This window comes from Hypanus sabinus, chromosome 19 (genome assembly GCF_030144855.1).
Source record: "Hypanus sabinus isolate sHypSab1 chromosome 19, sHypSab1.hap1, whole genome shotgun sequence".
NCBI lineage: Eukaryota > Metazoa > Chordata > Chondrichthyes > Myliobatiformes > Dasyatidae > Hypanus > Hypanus sabinus.
This window is the reverse complement of record NC_082724.1, coordinates 24758950-24785229: the sequence shown is the minus strand read 5'-3', so window position 1 is coordinate 24785229 and position 26280 is coordinate 24758950. Positions and strand designations below refer to the sequence as shown.

Here is a 26280-nt window from a genome sequence, read left to right as displayed (position 1 = left end):
TCAGAAGATGGTCTAAGTTTGGAACACATTGTTGATAAAGTAACTCCTACGGAAGGAGCGGACGAAAGCCTATTTCGCCAGGGTGCACAAGCTCCCCATGTGGGAATTAACCGGAAAAGAGGCGAGGGTTAATGGGACGACATTTTTAAATGGCAGAAGCCGGTTTTAAGGGATTTCGACAAAGCATGCGAATAATAAAAGACAACCCCCATGGAAGCCTGTCTGTTAAGTTTGAAAGCAACATAAAGATTAGTATTTGCATGAACTTTTGTAGTATACCCGTAAGCTAATATCACAACTCTTTAGTTTTTGTTGGCTAAAGAAAAATAAGACCTAAAAATAGGTGGTTATTAAATTGGAGTCTGATGCTACAAGACTTTAGTAAGGTGCAAGATGTTAAGATACTAAAGGAAGTGACAATGTAATTGGTAACCATCTAGATACTGAATTGAATGTATAACTGTATTACCCTGTAGAAAAAAAAACTTCTGTATGGTGTTAGGTTCTAAAATCCTGTAAGACTCTGTATTACTTTGTTTTTTTCCGATGGTAAAAAACGCGTTGAAGAAAGGGGGTGTTACACCTGTGCCCCCCCTCCTTTTTGAGAATCGCAAGATCGCTATTAAGTCAGGTCAGGAGACCCAGGAAACGAGAGAGACGTTTGGAATGTCCTGGCCCCCAGCGATACAAAGCCACGGAACAGGTCATTGTCTCTTGGAGACGGAATTGTGTATTGAATACTGTACTTCATGGAAGCCCTCAGGCAACGTGGGCTGGTTGGGGGATGGCATCATTCCACCCTGATTGACATCTGAGACCCTGTGAGTCAGGATAAAAGAGGGTCTGGGGAACAGCCCTAGAGACGCACCAGAAGAAACGCTAGAAATCCTGAAACAGCATAATAGCGAAAGCCGGTGGAAAGCCACGTGCGTCCTTTTCCATTTGGCTTGGAATTGGTGGCCCTTGCTACAGAAGAACGGCTTTAGCTAACAACAAATGAGAAATCAGCCCCAACGACTCTCAAAGGATCGACATCATGAAAGGAATGGGCAAGTTTTAATTCGTCTCTCTCTCCAACCAAAAGCTGCAGCTTGAATGAACTTGAGTGACTTTTATATTTCCATCGGACAATACATTATCCCCTAGACAACAATAGAGCTATTTCTTATTGATTATTATTATACCCACGCTTTTAGATTTAGTATTGATGACGTATATTATCTGTATGTTCGCATTGATATTACTTTTGTGTATTTTTATCAATAAATACTGTTAAAAATAGTACCATCAGACTTCAACGGACCTCTCTATCTTTGCTGGTAAGTGACCCAGTTACAGGGTACGTAACAGAGATGACAAGAAAGTTCTGATTTGCATCTCCAGCAAGTGAAAATTCAATGCCACATGCAGAGGTTTTCGTCAAGAAGCTTAAAACTCTAAAGTGCGTATGAAAAAAGCAGCTGTTTTATTTTATTACTGATTGGAATGACGAGAATTCTCTCCGCATCCATGCATGAGGGCTTCTATTTACATTGTTCCTACTTAGACATACCTCAAAATGTCAATGTCAACTTGTTCCAGCAAAATAGTTTACAGTTCTTGTAATTATTCTCATTACATGATGCAGCTTGCCTTTTCCTATTTATGTTGCATTAAAACCGGATATGGTGGAAGTTGTCAGAATATACTGTTTGAAAGTCACTTCCTCATTCCAAACTTACACTACTTGCTTCTGATTACCTCTTCTCATTGGCTGACATAGCAAATAGGGGAAGGCATCTGCCAGCACCATCAGTGGAATTAAATATAGGAGGTCCCATCGCAGTAACACACTGCATTCTGAAGGGAATAGTTAACCAGTTAGTATCTATCCCTGAGAGGTGAAGATGGTAAATCAGCTCTTCATCTGCGGTGCCCTCTTCTTTGCCAGTCTTCATGGGATTCATTCTCTTAAAATCTGTTCCTTTAACGTGAGGTCATTCGGAAAATCAAAGGCACTCAAAGAAGGGGTCCTGGATGTGCTTGTGAAGGTAAGTCACTGACATTCGCTTCCGAGATCCTTGTGTTTTGTAAAGTTGCCTGGTATTTTAAAACCACGTAATTGTGTGAAGTATTTTTATTGGTGACTGTGACTGAGTCAGATTCAATCACTTGTGTGCCTGTGACAGGGTAGAATCCCAGTACACCGTTGAAAGAAGGCACAAGGATCTTCCGTGCGGAGTCAGATTCCAAAGCACAGGCTGAACTGTGAATGGAGAAATATGATGTGGTCCAGTTATTTCCCCAGAAGTATCACATACATATTAGTAGAAAACAGTGAAAGCTTCCTATGCATCAGTGTGATGAAAGTTGGGATGAAATATCAGAGTGACAATTTGTTGTAACTAAAACCTTTTATCGTTCTTATGAGCCATAAAATACAATCACACTAGTGAATGTTAGTGCCTCAATATCCTTAACAGTTAATAATCCTCTAAAACAGGGGTTTCCAACTTGGGGACCATGGCCCCTCTGTCACTGGTAAGGCTATTGGCATAAAAATGGGTGGGAACCCCTGCTCTAAGAGCAGCTGATTTTGAAATGCGAAATGATTTTTATTGTTACTTCCACTGAAGTTTCTATCCTATTCACTTGAAATTTCAGCTCTTGTCTGGACTTGTTCCTGCAGTTCAGCGTTTGCCCAGTCCAGTGTTTTAACGAAGTTGCCTTTCTTCATAAGTAGGTGGTGGGAAGTTTCTGAACCGTCCACTGTGGCTGAAAGTCAATTCCACAGTCAATTCCAATCCCGTACTAATTCATCCGTCTCCATTCACTACTTTGCAACTGGGAATCCCAGATATATTTATTTTCTTTTTCAGTTTCAGGACTCAGAGCAATTCTAATGCTTCAATTGTGCAAGTGAACCTGCCTCCAGCCAACATCCACCCTTCTTGTCAGAATGTGATAACTTTCAATCCTACGTTATCCTGCGTGCAGATTCAATTACACAGTTAGAAAAGTTTATGCAATCTGTGGCAAGACACAGAGAAAGCTTTGCCACATCGGGAGTCTGGAGATTTGTAACCTTGTTCATGCATTGTTTATTTGATGAAATGTCCCTGCTGAGGCATCTGGGGGCAACAACAGGAAGATTAGGAAATTCAAACAGAATTAACATAGAAAAGCGATTTTAAAATAAGCCCCGTAATTTCAGTGGCATACTGGCAAATTTTGTTTCCGCGTTTACTATTTTGAAACAGTTTGATCAACCTTACTCCGAGTTTAGATTCAGTCACACTTCTGAGTTATGGCTGCAATTCTAATGACTCCACTCAAAAAGTCTGAGAACTCAAAGCCATGGTAAATAGTAAAAATGAAGGAAAGGTATGACAACACTTATTGTCATACGACATGGCGATCATGGTCTTCCATTTGTCTTTAATCTGTCTTCTGAGCAAGGGTCATTGCCTATGGGGAAGACTTCCTTCGAGTTGTTGCTCTATCCAGGACCCTGATTGTACTTGGCAAATATTTCTACAGAAAGGATTTGCCATTGCCTTCTTCTGGGCAGTGTCTTTACAAGACGGGTGACCCCTGCCACTATCAATACTCTTCAGAGTCTGTCTGTTTGGCATCAGTGGTCGCAAAACTAGGATTTGCAATGTGCACCAGCTGCTCACATGACCATCCACCACCAGCTCCCATGGCTTCATGTGACCCTGATCAGGGGGACTAAGCAGGTGCTGCACCTTGCCCAGAGGTGACCTGCAGGCTAGTGGAGGGAAGGAGCGCCTTACACCTCCTTTGGTAGAGACGTAGCTCCACCCCGCCACCCGAGTAATACTAAAAGATTTAAATCCAGATTGTACATTTATTTAGATGTTCAAAAATTAAAAATGAGACTCCACAATTTCATTAGTTAATCTTCAGTATTGTAAGCGGTAAGATTTTCTGTGAAGCTCACAACAGAACCCATTCCCCCACTGAAGTTTCTGTCATGTTTGTGCATGAGTAATTCTGATCTCCACATCTCCAGTCATCTCACTATAACTTTACTTTAGACCACATAATTTCCAGTTAGTTATCCGTATGGAATCTCAATGTAATGAATCTGGAGCAATGTTGAGTATGAGGTTTACAAACAATAACAAAGTTGGAAGTTACATTCTCACACAGCAACAAAGGTGCTGCTGATGGGTTTAATTGTCCGTCAATAAGACCTGAAAAGATGCAGAAGTGTTGAAGACTCACGATTGTGTAATGTCACTTCCGGTTCGCAAGTGTAAAGGAGAACAAAGTAATTGTTACTCCAGATCCGATGCAGCACAGCAAAATCACAATGAGATAAAGAACACAATAATTTCAAAGAAACACAATAAATATAAATACATAAGAGATCTTATATACATTGATTGTATGTCCATAAAGTGATGCCAGACACAGGAGTGCCTGCACATAAGCTGACGGTGACTGGAAATGATGAAGTAGTGGAGGTGAGGGGTAGTTTAGTGGGTGGAGGTGTTAATCAGTCTCTGCTTGGGGAATGGAGCTGTTTTTGAGTCTGATGGTCCTGCCGTGGATTCTATTTAGCCTCCTGCCCAGCATTAAAGACAGTAATTAGCATACAAAGGAGAAAACAGGAAATTAATGAAATAATTCAGTTGAGCTGATGTTCAGATAAGAGAGATAAATAGCAGTGAACAAAAAGCTGAAGACTGAAGATGAAGGTGTCAGAATGAGTCTTCGAGACAGAAAGAGGATGGCCTGAGGGAACGTGGCTTCACATTTACCATCAGAATTGAACTGAAGCATTGAAACATGTCGTATCACATATCCTTTCCACTCTGCTGTAATTTCCAGCCAGGGTTCTTTGTTTTAATGTAATAGTGTTTACAGATTAAAATATATTCATCCCAAATATTTCATGAAAAATACAGTATCTTCTAAATAAAGCTTTTTGCTGTAATGCCCTGTGGAACATGCTTATAACTTAAATAGAGAAAACAATTAAACCAATTAGCCACGTCCTCTGCTTTGTCTCAGAGACCGCTGAAAATTAAGGCTGGGTTTATAAACGTTTCTGAAAATGATCTTGCGTTGTTTGCAGTTTATGCTCCATATTCCTTTTAGAGATATTTATAACTCAATCAGTTGGAATTCCTATCATTTTCTGCAGATAATATCTCGTTGTGATCTATTGTTGATGATGGAAATCAAGGATAGAAGTAACAAATCTATTCCTGCACTCATGGAAAAACTGAACAAGTAAGATCTTAGTTTTGTTTCCTTAAGCAATGCAGATCTATATATGGATTATCCTTTTCTCTTTAGCAATGTCCTTGTAGTAATTTCTGAGCTTGTGTTATTTACAGTATAGGATATATATTTTTTATTATGAACAAAGTTTATTTTTGAAACTTAAAAACAGGCATTTCCCAGCATAAATGCAAATAAATTCTGGACTTTCACAGAGGGGGCTGTGTGATTGCAAGAATTTCCAGCTTGCCAGCAGTTCTTAGCTGGTGTTTCTTTCACGGTTATGATCATGGGCCCTAATAGCAGACTGAAAAGTTGCACCAGTCGTCCATGATTCATAGCCAGAAATCTATCCAATAAACCAAAACAAAGTGTAAACTTGTACAGGGACAATATCTCCATTCATTCAAATGGAGAAGAACTGCAAGAGACAAGGGTTAGCACTGCCCTTCATCATAAATCATAAATGTAGATCATAAATGGGTGATTGTTTTCGCAGAAAATCTAGGTCAGACCTCGTTCACAGTCACAGTATCAATGTCAAGACCATGACTGACATTCTTTCCAAAAAATAATTAACATCACTTTTTAACTCAGAACAGGAAGTGGGAAACAATTGGATTCAGAAAATAGGAAGTCTATGCCCTGAGCACTAATCACTATTTAGTTTGAAAATTTCTATTCTATTGTAAAATAAATATGTTTTTAACGATTACTTGCTCTAACTAATATTATAAATCTTTTACTTTAGTCAAGGCAACAGAAATGAATATGAAGTTATTATGAGTAAACGTCTGGGGATGGGAAGCTACAAAGAACAGTATGCATTTATTTACAGGTAGTCATTCTTTTTCTCATGTTTAAATTTTGTTTGTGCGCATACTTACAAGGGAAGTGAATAATACGGAAAAAATGTCAGGATTCTACGATCCATGCATAAAACAGTTAATAAGCAGAAGACACTTCAGTATGTAGCCTGACTTTTTAATACATTTGATCTCTTCACTTACTGCAAGTTTCAGAGTGAGATTTATCTTTTCACATTTTCTTCTGAGGATAAGTGATTGATTATCTCAATTGCAAACTTAATTCTTCTGAAAATTTCTTTGACACTTTGAAAAATGTTAGAAATCTACACTCAAAACTTGTCATGTTGCTAGCGACCTAGACTTACTTCCCAATTCTCAAAATAAATTCACTGCTTGAATATCTGCAAAAACAGGAATACGTGTACTATCTTAATGATATTGAACACAAAATATTGTCCCATGTATTTCTTATTTAGAATATTCTTGAACAATGTAACTTTAAAAATATAAATATAGGTAAGTTGATTTACATGGCTTTCAAAAGTCTTACATGGACCTAAACTCCCACACTGAGGGTCTCACACTGACCCAGTGTCTGACACTAAGGGCTCCACACTGACGTAGACTGCCACTCTAGGGGTCTCAGACTGACTCAGTCTTCCACTCTGGGTTTCTTACACTGACCCAGTCTTCCACACTGAGGGATTCAGCCTGACCCAGACAACCAAACTGAGGGTCCACAATGACTCAGTCTCCTGTTTCGAGCGTTCCACACTAGCACCGTCTCCCATGCAGCAGATGCAAGTTGTGTTGAGAACTGATTGAGAAAGGAATTGGCGATCTAATGCCAAATACTAATGGTCAGAGGAATATTATCACAACTGGTAGAAAAAGTCTTGCTTATTAAGACATTTTTTTCCACTCCTTGCATCCATTCAAAACTTTGGACCAACTTCTCCCAATTTTTTCACAGCAGCAATTCTGGAAATGTAGAGACAGCTTTGGAGAATATATCACCAAACTGCCTTTGCTTCCAATTGGGTAATTTTCTATTGCATAACAAGAACATCACCTATATGGAAAAACTTGTGGAACCTTCAATTGGACCAGTGCGCTGCTCAGGTAGCACACTCCAGCATTGTTGTTACTGTGATGTGCTCTGAGAAATCATCAGTCAAATAGAGCAACCATTCAAGCAAGCAAATGTCTTACATTTTTCATATACAGGAATCCAATTCAGGAGATGAAGTGAAACTGTCTGTACAATTAATAAACACACAAAAAAACTTTAAGTTATTTCTTAGTCTGGTGTTTAACCTGAGCTAATGACTTGTTGACTGTATAGCCTGTTTTGTACACGTTTCTGTCTCTATTTTAGGTCTAAACTATTATCACTGAAAAACAGCTATCAATATCCAGATTCCTCAGCAGAAACTGGGGATGTTTTTGCGAGAGAACCATTTGTGGTATGGTTTTCATCACGCTATACCTGTGAGTTGCTCCATTTTTTTCACCAAATATACACCTGAGTGTAAATGAAATGCCATGTTAGCATTCATTTCAAGTGGTCTAGAATACAAGAGCAAGGATGTGATGCTGAGGCTTTATAAGGCACTGGTGAGACCTCACCTTGAGTATTGTGAACAGTTTTGTGCCCCTCATCTTAGAAAAGATGTGCTGGCATTGGAGAGGGTCCAGAGGAGGTTCACAGGATGATTCCTGGAATGAAAGGGTTATCATACGAGGAATGTTTGATGACTCTGGGTCTGTACTCGCTGGAATTCAGAAGGATGAGGGGGGGATCTCATTGAGACCATTCAAATGTTGAAAGGTCTAGACAGAGTAGATGCGGAAAGGATGTTTCTCATGGTGGGAGAGTCTAGGACAAGAGGGCACAGCCTCAGGATAGAGAAACACCCTTTCAAAACAGAAATGTGGAGACATTTCTTTAGCCAAAGGTTGGTGAATTTGTGGAATTTGTTGCCACATACAGCTGTGGAGGCCAGGTCGCTGGGCATATTTAAGGCAGAGATTGATAGATTCTTGTTTGGACATGGCATCAAAGGTTACAGGGAGAAGGCCAGGAACTGGGATTGAGGAGGAGATAGGAAAAAAAGGATCAGCCATGATTGAATGGCAGAGCAGACTCGATGGGCCAGATGGCCTAATTCTGCTCCTATGTCTTATGGTCTTATGTAGTCACAAAAAAAATCCCAAAGCAGGGTGAGGTCAATTGGCACAAAAACTAATTTTACTCATGAATACAGATAGTTGATAATCTGTTTCCCATGTTGAGCTGTTCCTCTTTAGTGTCATCTCTGGATATACCAGCTATTCAGATAAGGAAGAGTTTTGATTCAAGGACTAAATATTGATTTGAAAATTAATAGATTTGTCCAATTCAGATTTGGAAAATAATTCAAAATTGCCAAGATTACTGGTTTGGGGAGAGAAGGGCAGCTATGAAAACCACTCCTCACCCATTGTCCCAGTGCACTCATTCTCCAGCAGAAATAAGCTTAATGAGGAGCAAACTCCTCCCAGGTTCCCAAACCAGAGGAGCATCCCTGCTGCCAACTAGCCCAATTTCAGCTGATCCAATCAGGATTCGGAATAGAAAGATAGGAGCTTCTGGTTCTGCAGAGCCAGGCTACAGCACAAAGTTCAGATTTAGCCATGAACAATTGGGTATTGATTTACTTATTGTGATACAGCATGGACTAGGCCCTTCCAGCCATTCGAGACACACGGCACAACAATCCCTGATTTCATCCTATCCTAATCACAGGACAATTTATTATGACCAGTTAACCTAACAACTGGTCCACTTTTGGACTGTGGCAGGCAACTGGAGCACCTGGAAACACATGTGTTCATGGGGAGAACATACAGACAGCAACGGGAATTGAACTGTACTGCAAAGCGGTGTACTACACTACTTGTGTTGCCTGTAGCAAGGTTGTAATAAGGTTATTAAGACATTTAGTTTGCTTTGTTAGGTTTCAAAGTTTTGTCAATTTTGAAGTCCTATTAGAATATCATGCATTTCTATTTCATATGATACACTTTAAAGTACTACCAACACTTTTATAGTCATAGTTCTGTTTACTGTCATATGCACAGGTGCCTTTTATGTACTGCACAGAGTCCAATATTCTTTACAGTTTCTTATGTTCCTGTCCAATTTAGTTGCTCTACTAGTCCATAAGCAACTGTTAAGGATTCTTTCAACAGTACATCTGTAGAAGTTTTTTTTAAATAAAAAAATGAAACAAATTATTGTAGATACTGGAAGTCAGGAATAAATACTGCCATTTATCTTCCCTTATTTTCTATATTTATACTCTTGGTGTGATTCAACAATGAATATATTGAAATACAAATGAAATAAGTGATATGATATATATTTGCCAAAAAGCTACATTGAAAGCAAGGAAGTAGACAGATTTGCATGCATAGTGGAAATCAACAAAACATAAAATTAGCATGTACCATTTGAATATTTGAAAAACTTCTTTACTATTACTGTGCTTGCATACTGTAGTTCTTTCTATTTTCCTTACAATAGATGAATGACTTACCACATCACCGGGTTATAGAATTCCTTCGTGTTGTGCTTGGGCAAATGTTACTCCATTATTTAATATATCTATTTTTCATGCATTTGAAGTTTGAGGGGTTCTGTAATAATTTATTTCCTTTCGTTTCTTAAGCTGTGAAAGATTTTGTCATTATTCCTCTGCACTCGGTGCCGCTCGCCGCCGTCTGTGAAATTGATGCATTGTACGATGTTTACTTGGCGATGAAGCAACGCTGGAGAGCAAAGGTACAGGAGACGCTGTTTCTAAACTGGATTATTATAGTAATAGAGTCATTGAGAAATTCAGTGCTATCAGAGCAAACAGGCCCTTCAAAGGCAAGGGGGAGAGAGAAGCTCCTTTTCCCTTTTCTCACTCTTCCTGATCTAATTGGGCCTCGTCTCCTTGTCTCTTTCCATTCCCCTATGCTTTCCAGCTGCCCATCATCTGCTGACTCCTCCCACTGGTTCCCCTCCACACCTCACACCCTTTATTCCATGCTCCACCTTCCTTTCCTATCAGATTCCATCTTCTTCAGTCCTTTGTCATTTCCACCTATCACCTCACAGCTTCTGACAGCATTCTTACTCCGCCTCACTTCCTCAACAGCCTATGATCCCCAAGGCCAGGATATACCTATCATCTGCCACCACCTGCTCTTCCTCATCCCTCCACCTTCTTACACTGGCTAATTCCCATCTATCTTTTAGTCCAGATGAAAGTTCTTGACTTTAAATGTCTCCATTTTTCAAAATGTTAGTTGCTAGTTTTATGTTCTATTACAAAATTAATTATATTAGGGCATTCAAGTTATGTACAACAAGCTTTGGGTCACACGTGGGTTGCTGTTAGATTTGGCTTGGCATTGCTCCTGGGAATAAGGTGCTTTATCAAATACATACAGCTTGTATTATAAAAGTGATAAGAAAGCAAAAGGATTTTACTCATGCAGGGTGGGCTCAAGTAACAAAAAAATTCTAGTAATTGGCTCATTGCTTTGATGCAAAAACCCTGCCATTAATCTACACTAATCTTAAATGTTTCCTGAACAATGGATGGTGAGAAACTAGATACAGAAGTTTTGTCTAGAATCATGGAAACAGACCATCAGGCTAAATTTACAAAGTTTTAAACAGATAAATGAAAATACTTGCTTTTATACTTGTTATTATTCCCTCTCTCTCTCTCTCTCTCTCTTTCCCCTCCCCCCCCACACACACACTTGGTCTTGGTATTCCTCTCTCATGTCTTGGAAGGAAAGAAACAACTGCCTACTTTGTGAAATCTGTAGTTTGAACAAAGCCATCTGTGCACAAATGTACACATTCTACAACCTTTCTGAACAAAGCCAATGAGAAAGGACGAACAAGCAAAGGGAACATTTAAGATGTCCTTGGAGGAATAATGCTATATAATCGTAAAACTATAAGACCATAAGATATAGGAGCAGAAGTAGGCCATTCAGCCCATTGAGTCTGCTCCACCATGCAATCATGGACTGATCCAATTCTTCCAGTCATCCCCACTCCCCTGCCTTCTCCCCATACCCTTTGATGCCCTGGCTAATCAAGAACCTATCTATCTCTGCCTTAAATATACCCAATGACTTGGTCTCAACAGCCGCTTCCGGCAACAAATTCCACAGATTTACCACCCTCCGACTAAAGTAATTTCTCCACATCTCTGTTCTAAAAGGACGTCCTTCAATCCCGAAATTGTGCCCTCTTGTCCTAGATTCCCCTACCATGGGAAACAACTTTGTCATATCTAATCTGTTCAGGCCTTTTAACATTCAGAATGTTTCTATGAGATCTCCCCTCATTCTCCTGAATTCCAGGGAATACAGCCCAAGAGCTGCCAGACATTCCCCACACAGTAACCCTTTCATTCCTGGAATCAGTCTCGTGAATCTTCTCTGAACCCTCTCCAATGTCAGTCTATTCTTTCTAAAATAAGGAGCCCAAAACTGCACACAATACTCTAAGTGTGGTCTCACGAGTGCCTTATAGAGCCTCAACATCACATCCCAGCTCTTGTATTCTGTACCTCTAGAAATGAATACAAACATTGCATTCGCCTTCTTCACCACCAACCCAACCTGGACATTAACTTTTAGGGTATTCTGCACAAGGACTCCCAATACCTTTTGCATCTCTGCATTTTGAATTTTCTCCTCATATAAATAGTAGTCTGCCCCTTTATTTCTTCCACCAAGGTGCATGACCATGCACTTTCCAACATTGTATTTCATTTGCCACTTCCTTGCCCATTCCCCTAAACTATCGAAGTCTCTGTGCAAGCTCTCTGTTTCCTCAACACTACCCACTCCTCCACCTATCTTTGTATCATCAGCAAATTTAGCCACAAATCCATTAATCCCATAGTCCAAATAATTGACATACATTGTAAAAAGCATCAGTCCCAACACCGACCTCTGTGGAATTCCACTGGTAATGGGCAGCCAGCCAGAATAGGATCCCTTTATTCCCACTCTCTACTTTCTGCCAGTCAGCCAATGCTCCACCCATGCCAGTAACTCCCCTGTAATTTCATGAGATCTTATCTTGCTAAGCAGCCTCATGTGTGGCATCTTGACAAAGGCCTCTGAAAATCCAAGTACACAACATCTACTGCATCTCTTTTGTCCACCGTGCTTGTAATTTCCTCAAAAAATTGCAGTAGGCTCGTCGGGCAGGATTTTCCTTTCAGGAAACCATGCTGGCTTTGGCCAATCTTGTCATGTGCCTCCAGGTATTCCATAATCTCATCCCTAACAATCAATTCCAACAACTTCCCAACCACTGATGTCAGGCTAACAGGTCTATAGTTTCCTTTTCACTACCTCCCACTCTTCTTAAATAGCAGAGTAACATTTGCAATTTTCCAGTTATCCGGTACAATTACAGAACCTATTGATTCTTGAAAGATCATCATTAACGCCTCCGCAATCTCTCCAGCTACTTCTGTCAAAATCCAAGGATGCATTCCATCAGCTCCAGGTTTATACACCCTCAGACCATTAAGCTTCTCAGTTGTATTTTTCACTGCACATACTTCACTTCCCTTACACTCTTGAATATCTAGTACACTGCAGATGTCTTCCACTGTGAAGACTGATGCAAAATACGCATTCAGTTCCTCTGCCATCTCTGTGTCTTTCATTAAAGTATCTCCAACGTCATTTTCTATTGATCCTATATCTACCCTCAACACTCTTTTACCCTTTATATAAAAATTCTTTTAGTATCTTCTTTAATATAGCCTTCCTTTCATAATTCACCTTTTCCCACCTAATGACCTCCTTAATTTCCTCCTGCAAGTTTTTAAAAGTTTAACTTCCTTGTATGCCCTCTCTTTTGCTTTTACTTTGGCTCTGACTTCACTTGTCAGCCACAGTGGTGTCCATCTTACATTCGAAAATTTCTTATTTGGAATAATATCTGTCTTGCACTTCCCTCATTTTTCACAGAAACTCCAGCCATTGCTGCTCTTCTGTCCTTCCTGCTGGTGTCCCTTTCCAGTCAACCTTGGCCAGTTCCCTCTCATTCCATCATAATTTCCTTTATTCCACTGAAATACTGACACATTGGAATTTAGTTTCTCCTTCTCAAATTTCAAAGTGAACTCAACCATATTGTGAGCACTGTTCCCTAAGGGTTCCTTAACCTTAAGCTCTCTTATCACCCAACATTTGTTAATTTGTTGTTATGTGATCATTGCACAACACCCAATCCAGCACAGCCGATCCCCTAATGGGCTCAACAACAAGCTGTTCTAAAAAGCCATCCCTTATTCATTCTACAAATTCACTCTCTTGAGGTCCAGTACTGGCCTAGTTCTCCCAATCCACTTTCATGTTAAAATCTCCTACGATTATCATGACTTTGCCCTTCTGACATGCCTTTACTATCTCCCGGCTGATGTTTGGAGGCCTGTATACAACTGCCATGAGTGTCCTTTTACCCTTGTCATGTCTTAACTCAACCCGTAGGGACTCTGTTTCTTAACTCAACTCATGAGTTCTGGAAAATGAGCAAAGAAAATCCTATTGAGCATCATTCTCATCTCTTTCTGTTTCAGCTCCCACATTCCAAAATTTAATTGTTTTTTAATTTCATTAGGTTATAAAAAGAGTCACTAGCTGTTAATAAAAGATGGTACTCACATTGAATAGATGAACTTTCAAAACTCCTTGCACGGAGCTATGTGAATATCAGTTGCAAACAGAAAATTAAACCTAATTTAGTATTCCATCCATGTTTCTTTTTAGCATGGAAAAATGCCATCCAACCCCATGAATCTATTTTAGCTCACAGTGCAATCCCATTTCCTGCTAATATATTCTTTCTAACATGTTTGTCAACTCCACACTGATGCTCCTGTCATCCACTAGGGGGCAGTTTAGAGTATCCAATTGAACGGCAATGAGAAATCCTTGGGAATGTGGAAGGAAATGGGGTACCTGATAGAAATCCACATGGCATATAAATCCAACGCAGACAGCACCAGGGATAAGGAATTAATTTGATCACGGAGCTCTGAGGCATGAGCAATACCTGCTCCACCACGTGGACAGAATATATTGGGCTGACAGGAGTACAAAAGTACTGTGTCTATTCTATATTCTTAAGATATCTCTTCTCTGTCATAGCTTGTCATTCCTCAGTGTGTCCAGGATGACAGATTTAACCAAGCAATGTGAATGGTTGTGTCATACCGAGAATCACATTATATTTGAATATGCAGGAAGGGAACACACAAATAAACACAAAATAAGTGTCAATGTAAACCTGATCATTCTTAAAGATATATACACAGTAGCTACTAATTAATAATCAGTAAGCCTCAGGGAATAATGGAAATGACAAAAAGTGAGCCTCTAAATTCTTTTTCAATATTTTTGAAAAACCTGGTGCCAGCATTGAAAATGGCAAAGATAAATCTGAGCTTTTAAACATCTCAAATTACATAGATTGGATGGACTTTGTGATTGGACTAACAACAGCAGTGCTAATCAAACTTTAAGATGTACAGAAAGTGGACGGATCAGCCTCAGCAACAGATCTTCCCGAAGAGCTTACACACACTTGGCCTAATTCCTTGGGCATCGCCTCTCCTGTCACCATTTCTAAGGCCCTTCTTATTTCTGTCCTCAATCACAACTACCTGAACACCTCTAACTGCCCAAGGCTCTGAACTCCAGCAACCAAAAAGCAGAACACCATACTTTTGCTTAACCTAGACCTCGCTTCCTTGTATGTCTTTTAACCAGCCATTAGTGCTTTAGCCTTGTGCTGCTTTCCTCAGCTTAGCGTGCTTCATGATCCTAATCACAAAGAGGAAATTGATGCTCATAAACTACAATTACAACAGTGCTAGTTTCCTACAAAAATTCCCATTTCAAGTAAAAGGAAGCCTCATTATTCACCAGTATTCTTGTTGTTCCAAGCCTTGTGGCACATTGGGCAGCAACTTTACTGTTTCTTGAGCATTTTTGACCATTTTTTTACAAGGCTGAGCAGCTAGCTTGACACTCAACCCAGCAAAGAAGGAAAGCATGGAGGGAGCTGGCTGGATTCGAACCTGGGACCACTCGCCTCAAAGTCTGGTGCGGATTCCACTAACCACCGGCCAGCTATTCACAATTATTACCAAAGAATTATGAGTATTGCCAAAAGGGTAACTGAGTAGGTGTTCTTAATTTCATTTGGTCCAATATTAGTCTTGTGGAATCACCATGACAATCTCTAACAGCTGGAAACCAAAATGATTTTGAACAAAAATTTAATGTGTGAACTTAAACTTCTCAATATGTGTGAATTAACCAATCAGGTTTCACTCAGCTTCCCTTTTCATCTGCAAGATAAATAGGATCCATGGAGATGGACAGAGCAGACTGTATTGTGATTCTTGGTATACTGCAAATTACAACAGGACTGAGTCCCTGAAATTACATTTTGTTAAGCAAAATTTTGTAAATAGAAAAGCGCATTATAAAATTATAGACATTTTAGTATGGTGTTTCCTTACGTATAGGTGGGGAATTGACACTATTCACTACTGTGAAAAATGGATTTGTAAATCAAGGCACGTATGCAAAGAGAATGAAAGTACAGCATAAATTTGTAAATGGAACATTTAGTAAATCAAGGAATACATATACATTCCAACATATTCCAATAGAGGTATCGACTCAAAATAGATACTAGAGAACATGGAACATAGAAATCTACAGCACATTACAGGCCTTTCAGCCCACAATGTTGTACCAACCATTAACCTACTCCAGAAACTGCCTAGGATTTCCCTACCACATAACCCTCTATATTTCTCAGCTCCATGTACCTATATAAGAATCTCTTAAAAGACCCTATTGGATCCAACTGAAAGGAAATACTTAAAATATAATACATTTAAGATATGATAGAGTGAGAAGAAATGATGAAATATAAGCCTAAAACCTTTTAGCATTCTCCAAAACTGCTTTGTGCAAGAATATCAATTGTTATTGCTGCAGAAAATCTGTAAATTTAAAATGGGTAAATTTAAATTTAAACTAATGATGCTTTTTTACAGATACACTAATAGGGCAGAGCAAGGTTTTTTTTAATGTTTAATTCTATACCCTCAGAATTATTGATATTAGGATTTATCAAAGACCGCGAATATCTAGAAAAAGATTGTTTTTCCCTGCCCTTGATGTTGCTGTGTTCTTGTATTACCATTGCCTTTTGCCTTGAATAGTACTTCATAATTATGGGAGACTTCAATGCAGACTGTGGCTACGTCCCCAAGAAGGCATGGAAAAATATCAGACTGCGAAATGATACCAATTTTGTCTGGCTAATTGGAGATGAAACTGATACAACAGTAAAGGAAAGCACAAACTGTGCGTATGACAGGTGAGAAGTTAAATGATGCTGGAAAGGAGTAAACAACAAGGGAATTCTTAGTTTTTGTGGAAATGGTTCAAATGTGATCTGGATCAAAGATGGCCTGTTGTAATAAAACATAGTCTTGTCTTTGAGAACTCCCTACAACGTGAGTGAAAAGACTTTTTTTCATTTATTTTGTTTTCACTAAAAGCAAAGTGAATCATTGAGGGATTCTGCATGTTAAACAATCCCAATCAGGAGATTCACGCCAGTCTCACGAGAATCTATGTGGGAACCATAATTTAAAACCCACAACATTGCGTGTGCAGATAACAAAAATACTTGAAAAGTCAAGATGTAAATGTGAACTTTGGGGTACAATCTCTCACAATGACAGGAGTTCTTAAAGTGATGCTTTCCTTTAAGTGCTGTTAATGTGACAAGGTCAGTCACAATGGGAAACAAGTTAAACTCAGGTGCTGGGATCTGAACCAAAAACATAAAATGTTGACTGGACGGAATTTTCAAGCACTTCTGAATCAGTTTCAATCAAAGAAGGTCTTCATCAGCCAATGCAAATACTTAGCAAGTGCAGGGATACCTGCAAAATCGCAATAAAAGTGGACAATATCAGGACCATCCGAATGATTCCAGATGTTACCACACTGACTGCTGATAACAGAGCAGATGGGAACGGACCCTTTATCAAACTCTACAAAATGACTCCCCTGTTCCAATGCACAAAACCCAATCCAGTTGCAAAGTGGATGTTCGCGTCAGAATATCTCATCAGTGACCTCGTATGTGCACTGCCAGCTGACTGCACACCCGCCGACCTCTATGTCCCAGCGCATCATACGTAAGCTTATGACCATGATTCAATTCCTTGAAGCTGCTCAGCTGACATGACGTGGTTTCAATTAGTGATCATATTAGTGACAAAGAATGTTAAAATTGTGCATAAGACATTGTTAGAATTTCTAAGGCACGATTACAACTCATATTAATTTCTCCTAAAAAAAACCAACAGAAGTCCTCCAACAAGGCAAAAGGTAAGAGAGTTTAAATTTCCCCTAAAAAAAACCAACAGAAGTCCTCCAACAAGGCAAAAGGTAAGAGAGTTTAAAGAAACTAAAGCAACACCTCGTGTTGTATATATATCTGGAAAAACAGGAAACCTGGGATCCCATTACACCAAAATAACAGATTTTACCATCTCATCACTTGGGAGAGGTTCAAAATGAAACAGAATCAGAAGTGTGGAAGGAGAACAGAGTAATCACAGTCTGACTGACGTAACAGATATTAGGGACAGAGGGAAGCAACCATCTCACCACAGAAACCTTACAATGCGGGTATGAGTAACTTCACTAAAGTCAAGAAATGAAAATCTGAATGAGTTTCATACATTATTTCCCCTTCCAATTGTTCAAAAGAGCTTCAATTTGCTAAACTGTGATCACAGACAGCCAGCTTTCAAAAGAAACCTACCTCCTCTCCTTGTAGTTGTGTAAAAATAATAACAAAAGTCAAATACACATAACCAAAATCAATTAATCTTCAATAATTTACATACAAAATGAGAAAATACCCGTCAGCAATTGATAGAATCTTATTTATCAGATCTACACTGAAGCATTAACCACAGACATTTAAAATTCAATAGAATCCATGAATGCTGAGTCAAAAAATACATTCAAGGCAGAGGATTGACAAAGTTTTTGGTACCAAGTGAAATAAAGAAGGTAGAGTTAAGATGCAGGATTTCCCATGCACGTGAAGCAAACAGTTCAACTGATCCCTGCTGTAATTCCTCGTCCTACGTTTAAAATAAAGAAAATGCATTAATGAATGAATATACAACACACACAAAGTGCCAGAGGAAGTCAGCAGGTCAGACAACATCTATAGAGGGAAATAAACAGTCGATATTTTGGGCCATTACCCTTCATCGGGTCTTCTTAGTGTGTGTTGCTCAAGATTTCCAGCATCGACAGAACCTCTTGTATTTCGTACTGAATGAACAAACCTGTGAAAGCACCACTATCATTCTGGTATTTTGCCGATAGGTATATAAGTGAACAGGTTGCTTTCACGCACCAGCAGAATCAGACTGGCATCATGCTCACAGGTAATGAGATCAGTTTCACACTCAGTCACACCTGGCCAAATTATTTTCACTTTACAGATCAGTAATCAGACAAGTTCTTGCTGTCGTACGTATAATAAGATTTACTTCACATGTACAAGTAGTGATCAGACTCATTTTGCATCACGCATTTGGCACCTCAATTATTTTTGGACTGGTTTGGGTCTGCTGAATGACTTTCTTAGATGCCCAACCAGTCACTAGTTAACTAAACATGTTGTTTCAGGTGTAACTACAATTGTTAATTGTTTCTATTGGCTCATCTTAGAATTTGTACAATTACCTTTTTCATTATTTTATAAAACAGGATTGTATTTCGTGGTGGAAAGTTAGTAAATGCAGTCGTTCCAAATTCATCCAAAGTATTTAATTTCATGGAAGCTTACGGCTTGACTGAAAAACAGGTAATTCAAAGCTTTCTTGACTCCCTAGTAATTGCATTGAGTAACACAAGATTGGCAGAGGTGAATTAGTGGCTACTGAATGGATAAAGGTGATGCCATGAAAATTTTAAACACAGACCAAGATCTCTATGTGTAACTCTATTAAAAATAACCATTCAAAATCCCAACATAGTGCAATGTTCCAAAGTGCTTCACAGAGGTGTGGCATGGGAAGCACTTTGGAATATGTTAGCTAAAGATTATTTTAAAGTTAGGCTTTAATATAAGAAGATGGAACGTTACAGGCGAACCATACCGGAGTGTGCGGTTGCGATTGTAAAAGACCTTGTTAAAAGCAGAGGATGGTGCAAGGGAAGGCAGAATAAAGGGGACAAAGTGTACCTAGGAGACACAGAGGCAGGTGTGTTTTTGAGGTGTGGAAGGTGAGGCATGACCTGCTTCATGAAGACCGAGATTTTTGAATTCTGAGAAAGGAAGCCACTTAAGATTATAACCAGTGGGAGTTAGAACAGAACAGTATGAGAGTGTTAGGGCTTTGAAAGAATTACAATTCAACGTGGCGGGAAAGACACGAGTAAAGGATGCAGTGGCAGTCACAGTTATGTAAGTGCAGTGTGTGGTCAGAGGTAGATATAGGGAGTTAATATGCAGTGTTTGAAGCTCAGCTTAATCAGGGCACCAAAACTGAACACACCTCAGTGATTGATCAGAAAGCAGGACAGTGACACAGGGAAATTCACCAATCTTTCCCCACAATAATTGAAGAGGACTAGGTGGAAGAAAATGCTTCATTGTCCATCGAGATGGTGATCAAACAATGTGGGAAAAGTGGGAAATTATCTTTGGATGCTGCAGGATAAATATAAAACCAGCTCTGTCACTAGGAATGATGACAGTTGGATGTCAACAGCGAAGTAAAGATGAAGATAGACTGCCTATTGTGACTGTGTAAGATTGGGAGGAGCAGCCAGTGTAGCACGGGGATTGGAACTGTGCAAGAACATGGCCCTGGGAATCAGAGTAAATGATAAAGTGGACAAATTTTTGAGAAATCAGGCATGACAAGGAACATCGAAGGTACCTATAATTTGGAAACCAGACTTAAAGGAATCATAAGAGAAGCTAAGTGAGGTTAGAATTAAGTAGCATGGTTAAGTTTTATTGCAATGTGGAGAGGAGAGTCTGTCAATGACAGGATTTGAGTCAGAATTATACACTCAAACATTAGGAAAGCATAAATATTTACTTTTCGTTATTACTTATATAAATGTAGGAACCATTATTTTTACAGCAGGTTCTCACAAGCAGAAACTGGTGGATGATAATGAATGTCTGGTACTAAAGAGATTTAGAGAGAGAATGAAATGTGTACTACAGTATGAGATGCTCAGGAGGCCATGGAGGGCCGAATGATGGAAGCCACACTGCCAGAATGACAGACACACAGGTTGTTTGCAGTGTATAATCGACGTTACCTCAGTAAGAGAGATGCCACAATGATCCTTATCAAAAATGAACATATACTGCTGCAGTTTAGGATCTTGGTAGATACACAAACAAAACCAAAAAAAAGCAAAAAAATGATGCTTTAAATCGCAATTGTGTGGCAATAATGGTATTAGACTGTTCAGTATTATGAGTACTTGATCATGCTTAGAGGCACATTAATCTAATTGTGTAATTTCATTTTGAAAATGCAAGTAATTTACATTTCACATTTTCTCATTTTAACATGAGTCAAATTGTTCACAACACCTACTATTATTTTCCTACAAATGCTTTAGTTGAGAGTGAAAATATATATTCCCTGAGTCATACAGGTCACAAAGGAACCAGGAAGATGAGTCTGAATGGCTAAGAGGAATACATAAATATGTCCATAAAACCATAAGATATTGGAGCAGAATTAGGCCATTTGGCCCATTGCGTCTGCTCCATCATTTCATCATGGCTGATTCATTTTCCCTCCCAGTCCCAATCTCCTGCCTTCTCCCCATATCCCTTCATACCCTGACCAATCAAGAACTGAACAACTTCTGTCTTAAGTATAAGTAACAACTTGGCCAACACAGTCACCTATGGCAATGAATTCCACAGATGTACCACTGCCTGGCTAAAGTAAATTCCTCCTCATTGCCATTCTAAAAAGACATCCCTCTATTCTGAGAGTGTCCTCTGGTCTTAGGCTCCCCCACCACAGGAAACATCCTCTCCACATCCTCTCTAACAAGGCCTTTCAACATTCAATGGCTTTCAATGAGGTTGCCCCTCTTTCTTCTGAATTCTGGTGAGTAGAGCCTCAAAACCATCAAACATTCCTCATATGACAAGTGTTTCAATCCCAGAAGCATTTTCATGAACCTCCTTTGAACCCCCTCCAATGTCTGTACATCCTTTCTTAGATAAGGGGCCCAAAGCTGCTCACAATACTCCAACTCGGGCTTTTTAAAGCCTCAACATTACATCCATGCTTTTATATTCTTGTCCTCCTTAAAGGAATGCTAACATCGTGTTTGCCTTCCCCACCACCAACTCAATCTATAATTTAACCTTCAGGGAATCCTGCACAAAGAATACCAAGTCTCTATGCACCTTAGATTTTTGAATTTTCTCCATTTAGAAAATAGTCCAGACTTTTATTTCTTCTACCAAAATGCATGACCATACACTTCCCGACACTGTATTCCATCTGCCACTTCATTGCCCATTCTCCTAATCTGTCTAGATCCTTCTGTAACCTCCTTGCTTCCTCAAAACTAACTGCCCCTCCACTTATCTTTATATTGTCCACAAACTTATTGCTTCCATCATTCAAATCGCTTACACAACCCAGTCCCCTGTGGAACACCACTACTCATTGGCAGCCAACCAGAAACCCTTATTCTCACTCTTTGCCTCCTGCCAATCAGGCAATGCTCTGTCCATGAAAGTATCTTTCTTAACTCTTGTTAAGCAGCCTCATGTGAGGCGCCTTGTCAAAGGCCTTCTGAAAATCCAAGTACACAAAATCCACTGACTCTCTTTTGTCTATCCTGCTTGTTGTTTCTTCAAAGAATTCCAACAGATATGTCTGGCAAGATTTTCCCTTAAGGAAACCACGCTGACTTTGGCCTATTTTATCATCTGCCTCCAAATACCACAAAACCACATCTTTAACAATCCATTACAACTTCCTCCCAACTACTGAGGTTAGACTAACTGGCCTATAATTTCCTTTCTTCTCTCTCTTTCCCTTCTTGAAGAGTGGAGTGACATTTGCAATTTTCCAGTCTTCCCCGACCATGCCAAAATCAATTGATTCTTGAAAGATCATTACTAATGCCTCCACAATCTCTTCAGCCACCTTTTTCAGAATCCTAGGTGCATACCATCTGGTCTAGGTGACTTACCTACCTTCAGACCTTTCAGTTTTGAAAGAATCTCTCCCTAGTAATGGTAACCTCACACACATCTGCCGCCAGACACTCTTGATCATCCAGAATATTGCTCAAATCTTGCACAGCAAAGACTGGTGCAAAATACTTATTCAGTTTGTCCGCCATTTCCTAGTATCCCAACCTCTCCAGCATCATTTTCCAACGGTTCACTATCTACTCTTGCCTCTCTTTTACACCTTATATACCTGAAGAAACCTTTGGTATCCTCTTTAATATTATTGGCTAGCTTACCTTCGTATTCAATCTTTTTCTTCTTTATGACTTTTTTTTAGTTGACTTCTATTGGTTTTTAAAAGTTTTCCAACTCTCTAACGTCCCACTAATTTTTTCTCTATTATATGTCCTCTTTTCAGCTTTTATGTTGCTTATTTTACCAGCCATGATTGTGTCATCCTGCCTTTAGAATACTTCTTTTTCTTTGGAATGTACCTATCCTGTGCCTTTTGAATTGCTCCCAGAATTTCCAGCCATGGCTACTCTGCCATCATTCCTAATAGTGATCCTTTCTAATCAACTTTGGCCGAATTAGGAATGCCTCCTGCCTCTGTAATTCCCTTTACGCCACTCTAATACTGACACATCCAACTTCAGCTTCTCCTTCTCAGATTGCAGGGTGAATCCTATCAGAGTATGATCACTGACCCCTAAGGGTTCCTTTATCTAAAACTCTCTAGTCAATTCCAGTTCATTGCACAACACCCAATTCAGAACAGCTGATCCCCTCTAAAAAAGCCATCTTGTAGGAATTCTAGAATTCTTGGGATCCAGCGCCAACCTGATTTTCCCAATCTACCTGCATATTGAAATACTCATGACTATTGTAACCTGCCATTTTGACATGCATTTTCTATTTCCCCGTTGTAATTTGTAGACCACATCTTTAGTACTGCTTGAATGTCTGTATATAATTCCCATCAAGGTCTTTTTATCCTTGTAGTTTCTTAATTCTATCCACAACAATTCGACACCTTCTGATCCTATGTCACCTCTAACGGTTTGATTTTATTTTTTACCAACAGAGCAACACCAATCCCTCTTCCTCTCTGCCTGTCCTTTTGACACAATGTGCATCCTTGGACATTAAGCTTTCAGCCATGATTCAGAGACTCCTACAAATGTCATAAATGCCAATCTGTAACTGTGCTAAGAGTTCATCTACCTTATTCCATATACTGAACACATTCAAATATAACAACTTCAGTCCTGTATTCACCCTTTTCGATTTTGTCCTGCTTTTATGTAGCAACTCATCCTGTTGACTGTAATTTTGCTCTATCAATAGTCTCTCCTCACTATGCATTGCCTGTGTTTGTAAACCAAATTACCCCATCCTCAGTCCTATCACTCCAGTTCCCATTCCTCTGCCAAATTAGTTTAAACCTGCCAATAATGATACCGGCCCCCTTCGGGTTCAGGTGTAACCCATCCCTTCTGTACGGGCCGTACCTTCCCCAGAAGAGATCCCAATGATCCATAAATGTGAAACTCTGCCCCTTGCATCAGTTCCTCAGCCATGCATTCATCTGCTAAATCATTCTATTCTTACCCACACTGGGGTGTGGCATGGGTAGCATTCCAGAAATTACTACCCTCGGGGTCCTGATTTTCAGCTTTCCACCCAGCTCCCTCAAATCTCTGTTCAGGGCCTCCTTACCTATGTCGTTGGTGCCAATACATACCAAGACTTCTTTAGAATGCCACGGACCTTGGAGGCTATGTACCATCCAGTGTCTCTATCACAGCCACAGAATCATTTCTCTATTCCTCTTCATATGGAATCTCCTACCACCACTGCAGTCCTCTTCACCTCTGTCAGTCAACTGAGGAGGTAGGAGAGCTGTGATAGACCACATATGACAACAGTAGTAAATGTTTAGGATGGAATGGCCAGTGGGAAGAGCGGAGATAAAAATTTTTACTGTAATCCTCCACTACAGCAACTGCACATGTGAAGATACTAAATCAAAAACAGGATTGTTGTTGGCTCTGATGTCCTCGATGTAACATCAGCTCACGTATGAGTAAAAGCCACTCCTTCCAGCATGTAGAGACTTACTGCAGAATTTCCCTTGTATAAAACTTATGTTTCCACAAACGGTTTCTCTTTCTGTAAATTGCTCTTCCTCTCCTATAGCAAATGTCTATCTTCCACTTTGTATCTCCTTAGAGGAGCAGGACTGAGGTAAGGAAATAAGTGGCCTGTAGGTAAAACCCAATCCATTTACACTATTGCAGAAGTGCCCATTGGAGTTCCAACGTGCATTTAAGTTTCAACGAGATCATTTGATCCATTATGCAAGCCAAGATTATTACATAAATGTAAATATTGGACATGTGTCTCTGACAAAATTAGACAAAGTGTCTTGTTTCTCCCATTTGTCAGGCTCTGAACGTGAGTGACCACTTTCCCGTGGAAGTTGATCTGCTGGAGTCCTATGGCTTTTATAGCTGGCTGAAGTCTCACAAAGGTCAAAAAGGGTAGAAAGCGACTCACATAACGGCTACTTCACCTCTCTGTGGAATGAGAGCATATTCCATCTATTATCAGTTTTAAGCTTCACGGTAACTTATTATTTGCTTTAACTCTTAAGTTGCCAGCTCAAGAATTTATTATAAGCAATACACAAAATTTGTATAACTCAAAAGAGTCATTCAGAGCCGATTCCAGAGGAACGATTTCCTTCCAATCAACACCCAATATCATCTCAAAAAATTGATTTCTTGGGTAAGCATTTGGCTCCTTTGTTTCTAACATCACAACAGGGACAATCTGTTTGAAATGTTTTACTCACTGTAAGCTTCTTTTATGGGGCCTTGGGGTGAGGAGAGGGGTTGCATCCTGAGGTCATAGAAGAGGTTATTTAAATACAAACTTTTTCTCCCCCAGACATTCCCTTATTGTTCCAGAAACACATCAGGGCCCAATTTCATGCAAAGTCTTAGAAAACTCCAATTCCTTGATCTTTTTCACTAACTATATCCTAGCATTAGGGTTTTGCAAGTTCTCAGTAAGATCTCTATTACTTCATTGTTTCACTCCATTTTATCTAAATCATCCCTCTGTGATGATATGTGCCAACATTGAATTCTCAGAGCTCCAGAGTATTCTGACTCCATACACAGGCTGACCCTATTTTCCAGTTACTGCAGCCTCAATTCTAATGGAGCAAAGTTCAGGCATTCAAATGTATTGGGCTCTGCGGAGAGAACTGTAAGCACTGTTAACTCTCTTACCTCAATTGTAAGCCAACTATTAACCACTAACCTAGAACAGATGGAAAGCGATAGCAAGCCAGGGGAAATCTGGACAAAGTGGAAGAGTTTTCTTGCAACATCATCTAAAATGCTTAGGTTAGCACTGGAAAGTTCACAGAACAGGATGTTAATTTCAACTAACACAGAAAGGAAAGTGTGGTTAACTTGACATGGCATGGACCATGTTCAGTGATAGGAGAGGAATTCTATATTAGGCATAATATCAAAAAATTTCCATTTTAACTTCCTACTTGTAAGTTAATGCAACATGTCATGTTTCAGAAAGAAATTGCTTTTAAAAAATGTATATAATTATGATTGACCATGAGCTATTAAAATTAAAAAATTGTTGATGGTTTGTCAATGCAAAATGTGAACATTCTGCATTAGCACTGCTTTATCGTAATGTATATTAGGCACTTCCACTTTTGAATCAGATTCTGAATAAATTACATGCAAATCAATTATATTTACTTGCTATGGACATAAGTTTTCTATAATTATTAAAAGAAATAACCTTCAGTTCATTTAGTTGACC

General features: G+C 39.4%; 1 protein-coding gene across 1 annotated transcript; it reads left to right on the top strand.

Moving 5' to 3' along the window:
* Positions 1 to 1722: 1722 nt before the first annotated feature.
* On the top strand, positions 1723 to 26209 carry LOC132377817 (deoxyribonuclease gamma-like). The gene is made up of 8 exons (XM_059944214.1): positions 1723 to 2030; positions 5156 to 5244; positions 5987 to 6073; positions 7423 to 7535; positions 9758 to 9870; positions 16367 to 16524; positions 18954 to 19050; positions 24871 to 26209. The coding sequence occupies exons 1-8, from the start codon at positions 1887 to 1889 to the stop codon at positions 24967 to 24969; spliced, it is 900 nt and encodes a 299-aa protein (XP_059800197.1). The 5' UTR covers positions 1723 to 1886; the 3' UTR covers positions 24970 to 26209.
* The last annotated feature ends 71 nt before the right edge of the window (positions 26210 to 26280 follow it).

What these genes read in the sequence shown, in the direction of transcription:
- LOC132377817 (XM_059944214.1), top strand. Translation starts at nt 1,887, where the DNA reads ATGGTAAATCAGCTCTTCATCTGCGGTGCCCTCTTCTTTGCCAGTCTT. An exon ending in GTTTTCATCACGCTATACCT is followed by an intron (nt 7,536 to 9,757) that starts GTGAGTTGCTCC and finishes TCGTTTCTTAAG; the next exon opens with CTGTGAAAGATTTTGTCATT. An exon ending in ACAAACTGTGCGTATGACAG is followed by an intron (nt 16,525 to 18,953) that starts GTGAGAAGTTAA and finishes TTTATAAAACAG; the next exon opens with GATTGTATTTCGTGGTGGAA.